Source organism: Patagioenas fasciata, chromosome 5 (genome assembly GCF_037038585.1).
Source record: "Patagioenas fasciata isolate bPatFas1 chromosome 5, bPatFas1.hap1, whole genome shotgun sequence".
In the NCBI taxonomy this organism is placed as follows: domain Eukaryota; kingdom Metazoa; phylum Chordata; class Aves; order Columbiformes; family Columbidae; genus Patagioenas; species Patagioenas fasciata.
The window spans coordinates 15,932,123-15,945,292 of NC_092524.1; the positions used below are offsets into that span (position 1 = coordinate 15,932,123).

Genomic DNA, 13,170 nt, shown 5'->3' on the forward strand with positions numbered 1-13,170 from the left:
GCTTGCAAAATACAACGAGGTGTACAAACTACTTTGAGCCAAGTTAGGATGTGAATCTTCAGTGTACCTCTCCAGTAGTCATCACACATGTACTCTTACTTTGCAGGTATTAAAATGAATTGTACCTTGTTTCTGTACTGTTCTGGACTGTACTGTTTCTTAAGGCTACAGGACCTTGCCTTGGTGGTAGGATAAGAGCCCGTTTTCAGGCAGATAATTTTGAGTGGCTATCACACTGACGAGTTGCACTGTCGTTGCCTTGTACTGACTTGTTCATGTAGCTGTTCCCTCCCCTAGAAAACCTGGTGATACAGATGTATGGTATTTAGATAAAATTGAGACATCTTAGAGCATTCTTGTAGTTACATGTGTTAAAATTTGGGAGGGAAGGTGGTGACCTGTAACTTTCTTGGACAGTTAACTTGCTTTTTAAGGAGCGTCCGTTTCTCATCTGTTCCAACAAACTTGCCTGGGCATACAATAAAGGGTGGAGAACTGAGAGCCTGCAGGACTTCAGAGTTGCAGCCTTAGCTAACATAAATGTGAGAGATTACTGGAGTTAGGGGAGTCTTTTTCAGACTGTTTTTCTGGGGACAGTAATAATTTTCTGTCTTTATTTGCCCTTACGAAGTGAACTGTTGCTCCATGTCTTTCCTTGACATTTGCGTACACTTCTCTTTAAAACCTCTTTTTCATGTAGGCCTGATGTGCTGTGTCAAAGCCAATGGAGTATTTCCCCGACTTCAGTCAGTGTTATCTCAAACCTACAAACACTTCAGAGCTTAAAATGCAGCCCCTTCTTTTCTGGCTTGTAAACCATATGCTTAGTCCGAACATGACTCAGAAAGCTCTCTGGGGCATAATTACATGTTCTGCTTTGGATGTTTTTTAGCCACCTTTTTTAGTAGAATTGTGAGAAATTAAAGTTAAACCCCTTAGCTTTGTTATTAATCTGGATACATATCAATTCTCTACTGGATTGCATACATTGATTCTTGAGATACTTGTGATTTCTTTTTCCATGGATATTGTGGGAAATTTAGGTTTATATTGTTATTAAGAAAAAAAGTTCCTCTGCACGAGTGTTATTGGAAAGTAGCTGCCTAAATATCTGAAGAAATGTGTGGTATGAATGGAAGAGCTGGTCACTCTATCACTGCTGTTTCCGGTGTTTGGCAGGCAGGAGGTGAGGGGAATTTTCCATTGTTCTGGGACTCTGTTCCTTCACTCTGGAAATACCCTTTTTCTTCTTTTGTTTGCTGCTGCTGAGAGCTTCTTCACCCTGGAGACTTCATGCAGATGCAGCCATCAGCAGTGCCACACTGCTCTTGCTGTGCCATAAGCAGGAAAAATCACCAGCTGCGTTAGTGCTGCTCCTTTCCTTTGGACAAGGCTGCAAGTATAAGGCTGCAAACTGCAATGTGATTCTGAACAATGGGAAGGACTTGCCCACATACACTTATCCTGATATCTAGCTGACAATAAATGTATTTGCAATGAAGGCAAGGCACCTGAAGGCTTATCTCCCTTCCTGCAGCTCTTACACTGATTTTTGTGTTGCAGACAAAAGGAGGAGGGCACAGTGCTAGACAGTAAAAATTTGTTTTAGAGTTCATTCTGCCTTTCCCCAGAAATAGTGGAAATCAAGCAGACTGCACTTTCCTTCCCTCCTGCTACATCACCACATTTGGCTTTCTCCCAGTTCTCACTGGACTGATCATGTTTTCTATTTCTTTTCTCCCCTGACAGCCTTTCTTCGGTGGCAGCGCAAGCATTAATCAAATCTCTGGGAAGATTAAATCAGGAGAAGAAGTGTTAGCAAGTCTCAGTGGACACTGGGTAATGTGCAATAATCGAAGCTGCTGACACTCGGAGTGTGGGCGGCAGCGGGTGCATGGGAGGACGGGCGGCCCTTGGCAGGTCCCCCATGGCGGCGGGGGCTGTGGGGACCCTGTCCTGCCTCCTCCCGCCATCCTCAGGGAGTGCAGGCGAGCAGAGCGTTCCGGGCCACAGCTCTCAAGGTCATTCACACTTCTGTAGTCCCATCCACCCGCAGAGCCTGAGCCAAAGCTGGGACCAGTGAGGTGTGTTTCTATCAAAGCCAGTATCACTATTTAGGGTCCCAGGTTTGTGACAAGTACTGATGGAAGGAGACATAGTATGTCTTACATGTGATTGTGAAAATCATGAGGCTTCCTTTTGTCTTGTGTTTAATACTTCCCCAGCTACAGCAACATCAGGGAAGAACTTCACAATGTTTTAAATTCATTATTTTTACAGCAGATGGTTATGATAGATGGTTATTCATCTGTTCATGAGATGAAGGACGAACAGACAGATTCTGTGGGGGTCTATCTGTATGGGCAGCTCAGAATAGTCAACAGAGCAGCTAGCACCTTTGCACACCTATTACCCACAAGTGAATCACTCCAAGGTATCCTTGAGCCAAAATTCAGCAAGAATAAAGTTGCACATTGAAGGATGTAGACTAAGGTTTTGGTTGGGAACTCCTGATAACCGAGGCAAAGGCAGTGAACCCTGGCTTTGGGCTGCACACTTAGGTATTTATCTCAGCTACATTTAGACATCTACATCTTCACCTATGCTCCCTTTCCAGTCCATAGAAATTGTCACTCCTGAGACAAGATTTTTCTCATTCTAAAGGAGGTATTTAGAATAGGTCAGATGAAATGTGCCTGGATAAAGCTTGTTCTTATAGTGAGGTCCTAACCCCAGTGTTGGCTTCGATATTGGACTCATCCACTCAGGCAATCTGTCTTTTTATATAAAAAGCTAATGACTATTTGGAAATGGGGAGATTTGCCCATTCTAGGTGTATACAAGGAGATTTAGTCCCTATGCCTGGGTGGCTTTTCCATTCTGAGCCTCCTTTCCTGCAGGATGAGCCTTGGCACTTGTGAGTTGTGATGGAGTGTGGAGTACCTTGTCTGTGGTGGGTCCTGCAAACACCATCCATGAGAACACGTAATCTGGCTCCCCTGGGGCAATGAGCCACATGGTTGTGTGCTGCTCAGCTTCCACCCTTCTGTGTTTGGGTTTTGTCAGCCTGAAAATAATTTATTCCTCCCCTGTTCTTTGTGCTGGTTGTTTGTGGTGCACAAAACTAGAATGATGTATGAAAGAAGTTTAATGGCTTTGAAAGGGTGGCTCCATAAGCTGCTGTTTGCAGTTGCATACTGTGAATAGAGTAGCTGCTGTGCAGCATTAGGGACGTTGTTTGTTCTCCGCCCTCCCTGCTGAGAGTATTAGCCTGCTCTCCTGCGCTCCACACGCTTTTCTCTGGCACCGTCCAGTTTCCTGACAGAAACCCTTGCAACTGAAAGGCTAATTCTCTGCCTCAGGACCTGAAAACCCACCGGAATAAAGAAGGGAAGAAAATGCTTCTTAGCCCCAGATGAAAGCAGCAGCTGAGGGCCTGTATGTATGCCCCTTAGAGATGCTTGTAGTGATGTCTGGTAAGGCCCACATGCCTCCTCCTATCCACAGCTGGGGGAGTCTTGGGGACCTGAGGTCTGTCCTAGAACTGGCACCTCAGGACATGCAGAGGAAGTCCTGAGGGAGACTTCAGGGAGGGACAAAAGTCCCTCAGGGTTGAAGGAGTTTCATAGCTGAAGATGTGGGAGGTAGACTTTGAGAAGTGCATCAAGGGACCCTGGCAGGGGGACAAATGCAGCAGCAAATTAGGCAGTGACAGGCAAAGCCAATAGCCGTGACTTAAAAAGTTTGCGTGATACTCATCCCATGTCCAGGCAGCTGAACGGCCCAGTGCTCGTGCCGTTCAGCATCTGTAATCATCTGATTCATCCCACTTGCAGTCAGCATCGTGCTGTTCACTATACACCCTGTAAACTACCCTGCCTGGCTCCATGACATTGCTGCATCTGGGAGGCAGCTTAATAATATTGTCTAGCCAGCCTCAGATTAGAGAAGTGCTACTTTAATAGTTGCCAGGTAAATCGGCAAGGAATAAGGATGAAAGACCCCTGGCGTTTTGAAGTGCTAAATTCAATTAAGGAGCAATAATAGAAAAACCTGGCTAAACTGAAAAAAAAAAAAAAAGTGTAAGAGTATCTCAGCTTTAGCTCTCTTTTCTAGAGAGGATGGTATTTCAGTAAGCCGTGCATGAGATTTCAGCATTGAGGAATAGAAGAAAGGCTGGAAGAGGAACTAGGGATCTTATTTATGTGTGCTGGGTGGTACTTGGGAGGAACAGTAGGGAAAGAAGAGCATCTTAGGGCTTCTGTGAGTACACTTGACTGGGGACAACACTAACAAAAGGGACTAGGTCACTTTCTAGTTCTTCTCTGATTAATCCAGGAATGTCTCTCTTCATTAGTTTTAGAAACTTTTCGGAAGTGTTCAGTGAGATTTAATGGAATAGAGGAGAAAAGAAGCCTTCTAACCAAGCCCTATCCCCAGTCATCATCCAGAAGCAGCTTCCCTTTGTCAGGATTATTTTCTGCCTCATACTTCTGATTGTCTCTAACTTTTCACTTAATTTTCCTTGTCAGGATGGGGAAGTGCATATCAATGAGTTGAGAAACGGGAATGCAGAAATGTTCTGGAACCCAACCAGTGAAGTACGAAGGCAGAGACTGAAACGCCATATTGTACTGTTTGAGGAGCAGACAGACTTTGAGTCTGAGAGGTAAGGAGCTCTGAGAACGCCTTGCTGCTGCTTCCCCACTTGAAGCAGGGCTCTCATCAGAAGGCTCCAATTCCACAGTACAGTCCTGGAAAGGTAGTGACCTGCTTTGCCTGCACATATTACCCAGCCATTTACCTGTTTTTTTCTAGTCTGTTAACTCTGGATTAGCCAGGAGGCTGGGCTGAGAAATTGTGGAAGCTACATTTTATCTGCTAAAATAACTGTCTCTGAACTCCAGACGTCTTGAACAGAGTCTCTGTAACTGGTGGAACATTTTATGAAAGTGCAAGATGTCAGTCTGAGGTTGGATGTCTTGTTAAGAAGAGTTATTTCAACCACAGGATCATAAATTTGACGCAGGAATCAAGTGGAAAGTCCTGGCATGGGCAGAGCGGTAGTTTGAACCACATAACAGGATTTTATGAGAGAATGTAATTAAACGGATGTTTAACCCTGCCTCATAATCTCAGCTGAGATCTCCAGTGAAGTCTGCACCAGTGTTTTTAGGGTAATCTAGATTACCTACAAATATCGTCCTGGCACACAATTTAGGAAATGGAAGGAATTTGACTTCCTGATGCAGTGAGCATCCCTGAGCCAGTTCTTGAGCAAGAACAGTTGCAGCCACATCATGTGATGCTGGCTTCAAACCAACTACTCCGACCATCTCAGCAATATGCTTTGCCAATACCAGCTAACATGCCAAACCAGCACATGCAATTTGCTGCCTACATTACATTGAGCACTTCCCTGTGGGCATGTAATTTTGATGTTGCATCACATCACACCAAGATTCCCCTTCTTATGAATAAAGGGAGTGCACAAAAATAAAAACACATGAACATTTAGTTTGTTCTGGACTACAGTGGGTGTTATGGGCAACAAAATCTGTATTTGTAACTTACACTCATCGTCACAGAGCAGAGCAGACGCTATCACATTTCTCTGATAATCTTCTGAAGAAGATTCTTTTAGAGGAGAAGAGAAATCTCAGTCTTGCAGACAAAGAATCTGACTCCCTTTGCTACATCAGAGATTGATAATGATACATGCAGCCAGGGGAAAGAGGCAAAAGGAAAAATTCTAGGGATTCCTAACAGACATTCCACCGAGCTCCTTGTAATGCTGATGATTGCATGAATAAATTACCATCTAATCCAGGTTATGTTCTGTCTGAATTGCATAGTCTTTCCTGCAGTGCTGAAAACTGTGTATTTTCACGAACGCTGGAGAGTCTCTGAAGCTCATACCATTATGCAGCTCACCATGGAGGTTCTCTTCCTCTGACTCATGCAGCTCTTGATGGAATAATTTGCCCTTGTCAAACAATTTTGTGTGTGTCTCTCCGAGGTTCCTAGAATTAGAGGACTCTCTTTACACCACTGCATTCCTTAGAATTGACTCTTTACGCCACCACAGTATTTTTTCAGGACGTTATTTTCACTCCTCCCTCCCCTACCCCCATCACTTTGAGTTTGAATTGAGTTTCCTTCCTTTGTTTCTGGGAGAAAGGATTCATACACAGGAAGATGGGAGTGACGTGTCAAATGTCAGGAAAGTGTTCCTCTGGTAATTATCAAAGAGGCTGATTTTTTAGAAGTGTTGTGGTAACATCTGGTGACAGAAATATAAAGAAAGCATCAGTATCCCTTTTAAATTAAGAGCTTTACAGCAAGCTCCAAATTAAATGCAGTAATGTATTCTAAATGAAGGACTGGTGTTTTTTGGAGCTGGGAATACTAGAACTGCCTGGATCTCCAGTGCCTATTCTAAGTGCTAAACCACTCAGTAATGTTTTGGGAGGGCTAGCTGCTAATCTCAGAACTATTTCTAATCTGAACTGAAGATTAGAGTGCTCTGATTAGAGGAAGTGTGGAGAGGGAAATCACAGCTTGGCTATAGTTAAAAATAAATTAAAAAAAAAAAAGTAATGATTTTTCTCTTGTAAAAGGCAGATCCTCTCCTCCGGGCAGAGGCTCAATGAGATATCATATGGAAGATCACATATCTTTTGGCATCTGACAGCAAGTGCAAGTGAATGCTTACGTTCATGCTTACCATTTGTGAGCACAAGTACAGATCCATTTCTTGCAGATTGAATCAGCTTCCTACAGATCTGGTTGCTAATCCTATGTAGAAGTACAACACTGCGTGTGCAGCTGCAAGCTGTGCACATGAATTCATTTTCCAGTGCTTCTAAACTCTGAATATAAAGCCTCTGTTTCAGGGATAGACATTAACACAAAGGCTCCTAAATAGAAATGATTGAAAGGGCAAGAAAGATAACAGATTCTCCATTACACATCAATCACCTCTAAAAAGGCCACTGACCTCAGTGAGCATAACTATGTTATAACTCCCACAGACAGTTCTGAAGATTTTGATGAATATTGTAGGTGATTGTCCTGGTTTTGTTAAAAAACAAGTTTCTCTTTTAGTGAATTTTGCCTGTCAGCTAAAGCCTTCATATTAGCTGCATTTTCCTGGAGAACCAGATACATGTTTTGGTAAACCTAGCAATGGAATGCAAACTTATTGATAAGCACGGATGGACATCTCGTGAAAGGGGCAATGAGAAACTGGTGACCAAGAAACTGACCAACTGTGTATAACATTCCATTCACGTAAATACTTCATATAAAGTGGGAGATCACGAGGATCTCGTCCCTTTTTCCTTTTCCCTTCTGCTTATGGCCGACATTAGGAGAGGACCTTGCTAGTTGTCCCTGCGAACTGAGGTCCAGTGAGAGACTGAATCCAGCTCCAGTTGGCTACAGAGTCTAAACCAGGACTTTGGGTGCTGGCTCTGCAGTTGCTGAGACTTTCAAGATTGGTTTTGTATATTTTATATTATTTTCTCTATTCTTATTAATAGCATTAGTAAAACATCTGTATTTTTTTCTAACTCTCTTCTCTCTGTCCTTCTTTCCCTCCCGATCGCCTGTCCTGAGTGGGAGGGGCAAAAGGGGGAAGTGGGGGGGAGAGGAGGTTAACAATACATCTGCCAGGGTTTGATTGTCACCCCACAATCTAAACCCTCGACAGTGATGTTATCAAAGGGAAAGTTCCCCTGTTGTTCAGTAGATCATTGTATACAGCATCCAGTGTTGCCATGCTCATAATCTTCCTTTAATTTACAAGCCAAAACTGAGGCTGAGCAGTCCTGTTACAGTTCTTCTGAGTATCAAGAGAGCAGAAAAGTGTCTGCTCTAAGGTTCAAGCTGGCAAGATACATTGTCAGTTTTAAGGTGGTTTCACTTGCTTCCCTGTTTATTTCTAGGCTTTGGCAGCACGTTACCAGTGCAATAAACAAAGGAGATCAACACAAGGCAACGCAAGAAAAATTTGTGCTGGAAGAGGAGCAGAGGAATGCCGCCCGGGAGCGGAGGGAGAACGGCACAGAATGGAAACCACTGCTCTTCAGGCACGATGCCGCAACTAACGAGTGGCGCTACAAATACGAGGAGTGAGTGGTGGGCCTGGGGGGTTATGAGCAGGCCTCGCTGCTTGAGTCCCCCGGGATGCAAGCAAAGTTGCCGACCCATAATTTGGGTCCTGCCTTTCCCCAAACTGTGCCCTGGGCTTCTTTCCGAGCTCCATCTCATTATTAGAATACATATGGCTGATGATATTTGGGAATAGCTGGAAATGGGGGCTTGGCAGTGGAAAATCTGCTGTGCCATTGGTGGAAATCCCTATTGCTGCAGTGAAGTGTGGAATCATTTCGCAGACTTTTTTTACACTGTGCGAGCAGAGTTGACAACTGCACTCTCCTCCCCTGGCAAGAAGGGTGAAGCCTCTGGAGACTCAACTCCCCTTATTTATTGCTAGGACATGTGAACATAGGAGAAAGTATCTGTTACTCCTCACACTGCATCTGCAGAAACTATTGCTCGTGTCAGGAGTGAATGCCCTGATGAGTGTGGAATTGGTGCATTGCTCTTAACACACCTGGTGGTATTCTTGCTTTTCTGATGCTTTTTTCCTTTGGTCTCAAAAGTTTAAGACCTTGGGATCCTTTGAACGACATTGCCCAATTTGAGAAGGATGGAATACTTCAGACCATGGAAAGACACTTATCCACAAGGATGTCAAACCACAAAACAACATGCGTAAACAATCAAATTACACGGCACAAGGTAAAAAGCTTGCTTTGGAGAATATAATATTCTTTAAGATTGTTTAGATACGGAGCCCTTTTCTGCAGCATTTTCATGTAAGCATGGCATAGGCTGAAAGGATTGTTTTGGGTAAATACAGCTCGTGACTCTAGACCTGCAGTGTTATACCATCATTAACTGCAAATCATTGTAATTCTTGGTTGACATATCCTATCTGTTTTGGTATTTTTCTTCCACTCAGTGTTAGTGACAGTGACTCTTATAATGGGTTTTGCACAACTGAGGTGAACTTTACTGTTTGGTGTCTCCAAAGCAGAAAACTTCCCATAGTGAGGGTGTGAACAAGGTTTTGGAGTACACAACTGAGATCCTGCGACTTCAATTTTGGTCTTTGCCATTTGCCTTTACTACTTACTTCCTCTTAGACAAGACAAGAAACCTTCCTCCGTCCTCTCCCTTAAACAGGGATGATACTTTCTTATTTCATTGCATTTATCTTTGAAGTAATATATGTCATTCAGAAAATGCTTTGTAAATGTAGAACTGCTGAACTAGCTAGATATAACCTGTATTACACTGAGGAACTTGTATCTTATTATGAACATAGATTTTTCTAATACTCCGAATCTGAACGTCTCTGGACATGTTTGGTTTACCCATTCAGGAGGTAGGGAGAAACTTTCCAAAGTGCATCAAGAAGTTAGGTTTAAAAGTTCTGTGATGTTTAAATGTTCCCAGCACCTTCTGAGAAATCTTCCCCAGGAAATTTTATTCTAAATTTTTCTTCTTTTCATCCTTTCTCTTACGTATCTGGTTGGTGGGTATGCAACTCAGCAAAAAAGCTACAAGATTCTTCACTGATATGAGTCAGTTAAAGCTACAAGAATAACTTGGATGGGTGTCTTAAGGATGTTATTTGAGGAAATGCTTCTGTATGGGGCATGTGTGTAATATCCTTAACTGGCTGCCAGGAGCCCAACTACCAGGAGTTGCTGAGGAAGCAATCAAACTTCACAATCTCACAGATACTCCCCAGCACCACAGATTATTTTGCTTAAAGTCAAACACAAGAGTCTTCAATTTGACTGTTGACTGAGTGTTTTTTAATCCCTGTTTTATTCAGAGGTCTGCCAAAGACTGCAGGCGCCGCAAAACCAGCGATCAGCCATCTAACCACAGCCAGAACACAGAGAGCAGCTGTTCAACGCCTGAGTCGGTGCAGGAGCTCTCAGATGATGATGGCAAGTATTTGGGTATCACTGGGTCAGGCTTTAATGTTCTTCCCTTGGTACCTTATTCCTTGAGCCAGCCCTGGGACATTTTGCAGCCCAGTTAATGTCATGGGCCCATACCCCACAGGCAAACACAGAGAATGTTTTGCTTTTCTGTTCTGTGTACGTGCTTTTTGTGCCTATTCATGCCAACAAGGGCTTCTCAACTCCTGGCACAAACATGTTGGAAAAATACACTGAAGTTCCAGTCAACAGAGAGGAGGCAGGCTTCATTTCTCATTCCCTTTTCTCAGCCTTTGTTGGTGGTGACCTTGAGTATTTCAGAGATGAGGACAGGTGTGAGCACTCCATTCCCCTGCCCTCAGCTGAGAAGAATGCTGCAAAAATTGTTTACTGAGAGCCAAGAAAGAGCCCCAGGCCACTATCACAGAACTCGTTCCATTGACCTGTGTCTTTGGGGTGGAAGAGTATGTCCCCGATCTCCTTCTCCCCAGGTTTCCTCCTGTAAATGTTCCCTCTGGCTGTGACAATTTGATCACAGCTAGCCACTTGCTGGGTGAACCTAGTTTGTGTTTCATCATCATCACCAGAGACAGTGGTGCAAAACACAGTGTCCTTCAATACTTTGCTGTAGGGTTTGAAAGCCTGTGTGCTCAGTGCGGAAAAGAGATGAATCACCTGAAGGAAATTCATTCAGCCGTCTTATCCTTACAGAGAGCCCAACAGGACATACACAGGTAACCATTTTCTCTCATCAGATGAATCAATCCTAATAGGCTGAAAATAACCTGTGGCCTTTGGAGCATCAGCTGCAGGGCTGCAGTTAACCACTGTTTCAATAGGCAGCCTATTAACACGCCTATTAACACACTGGAAGGACAAAGCCACTGCCTCCTTGAAACAGTGAAGAAATCTCTTTCTCTTAAGACTGTCTTTATGAGACAATAAAGCATCACCTCAGCGTGTCTCTTGGCACTCCCAACTGCAAAACAGCTGCAGAAGTTGGGAAGGGCTAGGCCAGATCCTGGCTATACATAAATCTCTGCTAGGCAAGAAGGTGTTGGGGTTTCCCTTCTTATCAAGCATGGTATGAATTTGCTCTGGTTGCTGCAGAGATGCAGGCGTGTGATCTGAAAACTGGGCTTCATGGGTGCAAAGCACTAAATTCCTGCTTTTTGTTTAAAACACTGTTTGCTGTTTGAGGTAAGTAGTGAGCACACCTGTGTAACATACTGCTAGCAAAGGGCTTTGCACCACGGACTCTTGTGGGGAGGGCAGGGGAAGTATTAATTGTTACATCTGCTCCGGTGAGCCCTGCTGATTCCCCTCTGCATGAGTATTATCCTGCCCTCCCGAGGCTTCAGTGGGGTGGGATCACTTGGGGCCCACCCTTTCTGGATGTTGGAGCCATTGGTGATAGGGCTTTAGCTTTTCTATGCTGCTCTTGGGGGTGTCCAGGGCAAGTTCTTGTGTTTGGGAATGTTAGGGCATAGGTTTGTGAGTGAGTGCTGGATGAAGAGATTTCTTGGGGTTTGTGCCCTTAAACCTTGTTATGCCAACCAGCAAGCTCTGCCCAATCCAGTGTCAGCCAGAAGTACTTCTTTCTGGTTCAAAAGCAGGGAGGTGAAGTCTGCAGGGCACAGTGCTGTACCCATGAGGGTGTCTCTGGAGTGTGGGGATCCCTCCCTGTGAGGAAGCTCTGGGTACGTGCACACATGTGAATGCACACCGCCCTGTGACACCCAAATAAACATACTGCTTTCTTTTTCAGAAACCTCAGTGCTCTGAACAAAAAGCCCTTCCACAGGAAGGTCTCTTCTGAAAGCTTCCTCCTGGACTCTCGCTGTTGGTTTCTCCTCTGCATCTTTCTTACGTGTCAACTATTCATTAATTATGTCTTCAAATAAAACCACTACATTTGGCAGCAATAATGATTACTGGCTGCAGGAGGGGGGCCACTCACGCAAGGAGCCCAGCGAGGCACCAAAGCACTTTAGAACCAACGCGGCAGAGGTGGAATAAAGTCGAAAAAGGAGGTTAAAAAGGGACCTAGGAACCTGCAAAACTTTGTTCCTGCAGATTATGTCATTTTTGCCTTTTACATGTACATCTTCAAGGACCTCTTAACCTGTACGGGCCTTAATGCTGAAGCCAAATGTAGCTTTAATTGTGCAATTTGTTTTCTATGTCTTGTCATTTTCTGATGCAATTAATAATTAGCAGTATTGATACCCCCAAAATGGTAAACCCCCCAGCATTTTGGGAAGGTCACGCTGGCCTGGTTCATAGCTCTATGAGTGAGGGAGTGCAGTTGGGGAGCTTTAAAGAGCTGATGTCCACGGTGCCTGTCCGGCTGCATTTAATTATGGGAGGGAGCATACTTGGTCCAGAAATTCCACCCCTCGGGATATTAAGTCATGATCTGTTTTGTCAGTGCACACACAGAATGGGACCTCAGGATGTGGGTTTTTTTCCATTCCATTGGAACTGTAAATATGCACAATTTCCTAGAGCCATTCCTCTTTAGGAAAGGGGAAGTATTCCGTGAAAGCTCCTCGTTTGGTTACGGAGCTGACTGGTGTCCTGGACCGGGCCCATCAAGTGTAACCTCAGACATGCCTTGTTCGTAAAACCTGGTCACTTATTATTGTTGTTATTATTTGCTATATGGCTGTTTTATAAAGTCACACACTAGCATTGTAGAGAGGAATCCACTGCTCCAGGATAGGTTACGACGGGAGTGACATAGGTGTACGAGTGTTTGGTCGTAGGCACATTTATTGTCAAAGGTCAGGAAGGAGGAAGGTTTTGCCACTGCATTGTTCAACTCTGTTAATAGTCTTCCTATTTTACACCATTTTTTAAAGATTTGCAATATTTTCTGTAGACTGCGGACAAAACTAAGCCTTTCTTTTCTGGCCTGAAGTAGTTCCAAGTGGTAAGTACTGCTATATATACAGCCTTAAAATACTTAGTGGTGGTGCCAGTCTGGACTATCTTTCAATGTAAATGTTTCCAGATTTTTAAGTACATTCCTTATCATATTCCCCAATTAGGGGAAACCTGTTTGTGCTTGATATGTTGAAATAAAAATACACACAACTTTCAGTGGCAGTGTATCTGAGAAATTATTTGTGTGTTTGAACTT

At 43.9% G+C, this 13,170-nt stretch overlaps 1 protein-coding gene across 5 annotated transcripts in view; it reads left to right on the plus strand.

The window, feature by feature from the left end:
* OSBPL5 (oxysterol binding protein like 5) overlaps window positions 1-13,130 on the plus strand; it is a 182,641-nt gene extending 169,511 nt beyond the window's left edge. For all 5 annotated transcript variants that reach the window (XM_065838792.2, XM_065838794.2, XM_065838793.2 and 2 more), the window contains exons 16-22: window positions 1,750-1,839; window positions 4,533-4,669; window positions 7,950-8,135; window positions 8,670-8,808; window positions 9,914-10,031; window positions 10,657-10,759; window positions 11,794-13,130. In XM_065838792.2, coding sequence (XP_065694864.1) covers window positions 1,750-1,839; window positions 4,533-4,669; window positions 7,950-8,135; window positions 8,670-8,808; window positions 9,914-10,031; window positions 10,657-10,759; window positions 11,794-11,929 — 909 coding nt within the window. In that variant the 3' untranslated portion in view covers window positions 11,930-13,130. The remainder of the gene's footprint in view (window positions 1-1,749; window positions 1,840-4,532; window positions 4,670-7,949; window positions 8,136-8,669; window positions 8,809-9,913; window positions 10,032-10,656; window positions 10,760-11,793) is intronic.
* Window positions 13,131-13,170: the final 40 nt, after the last annotated feature.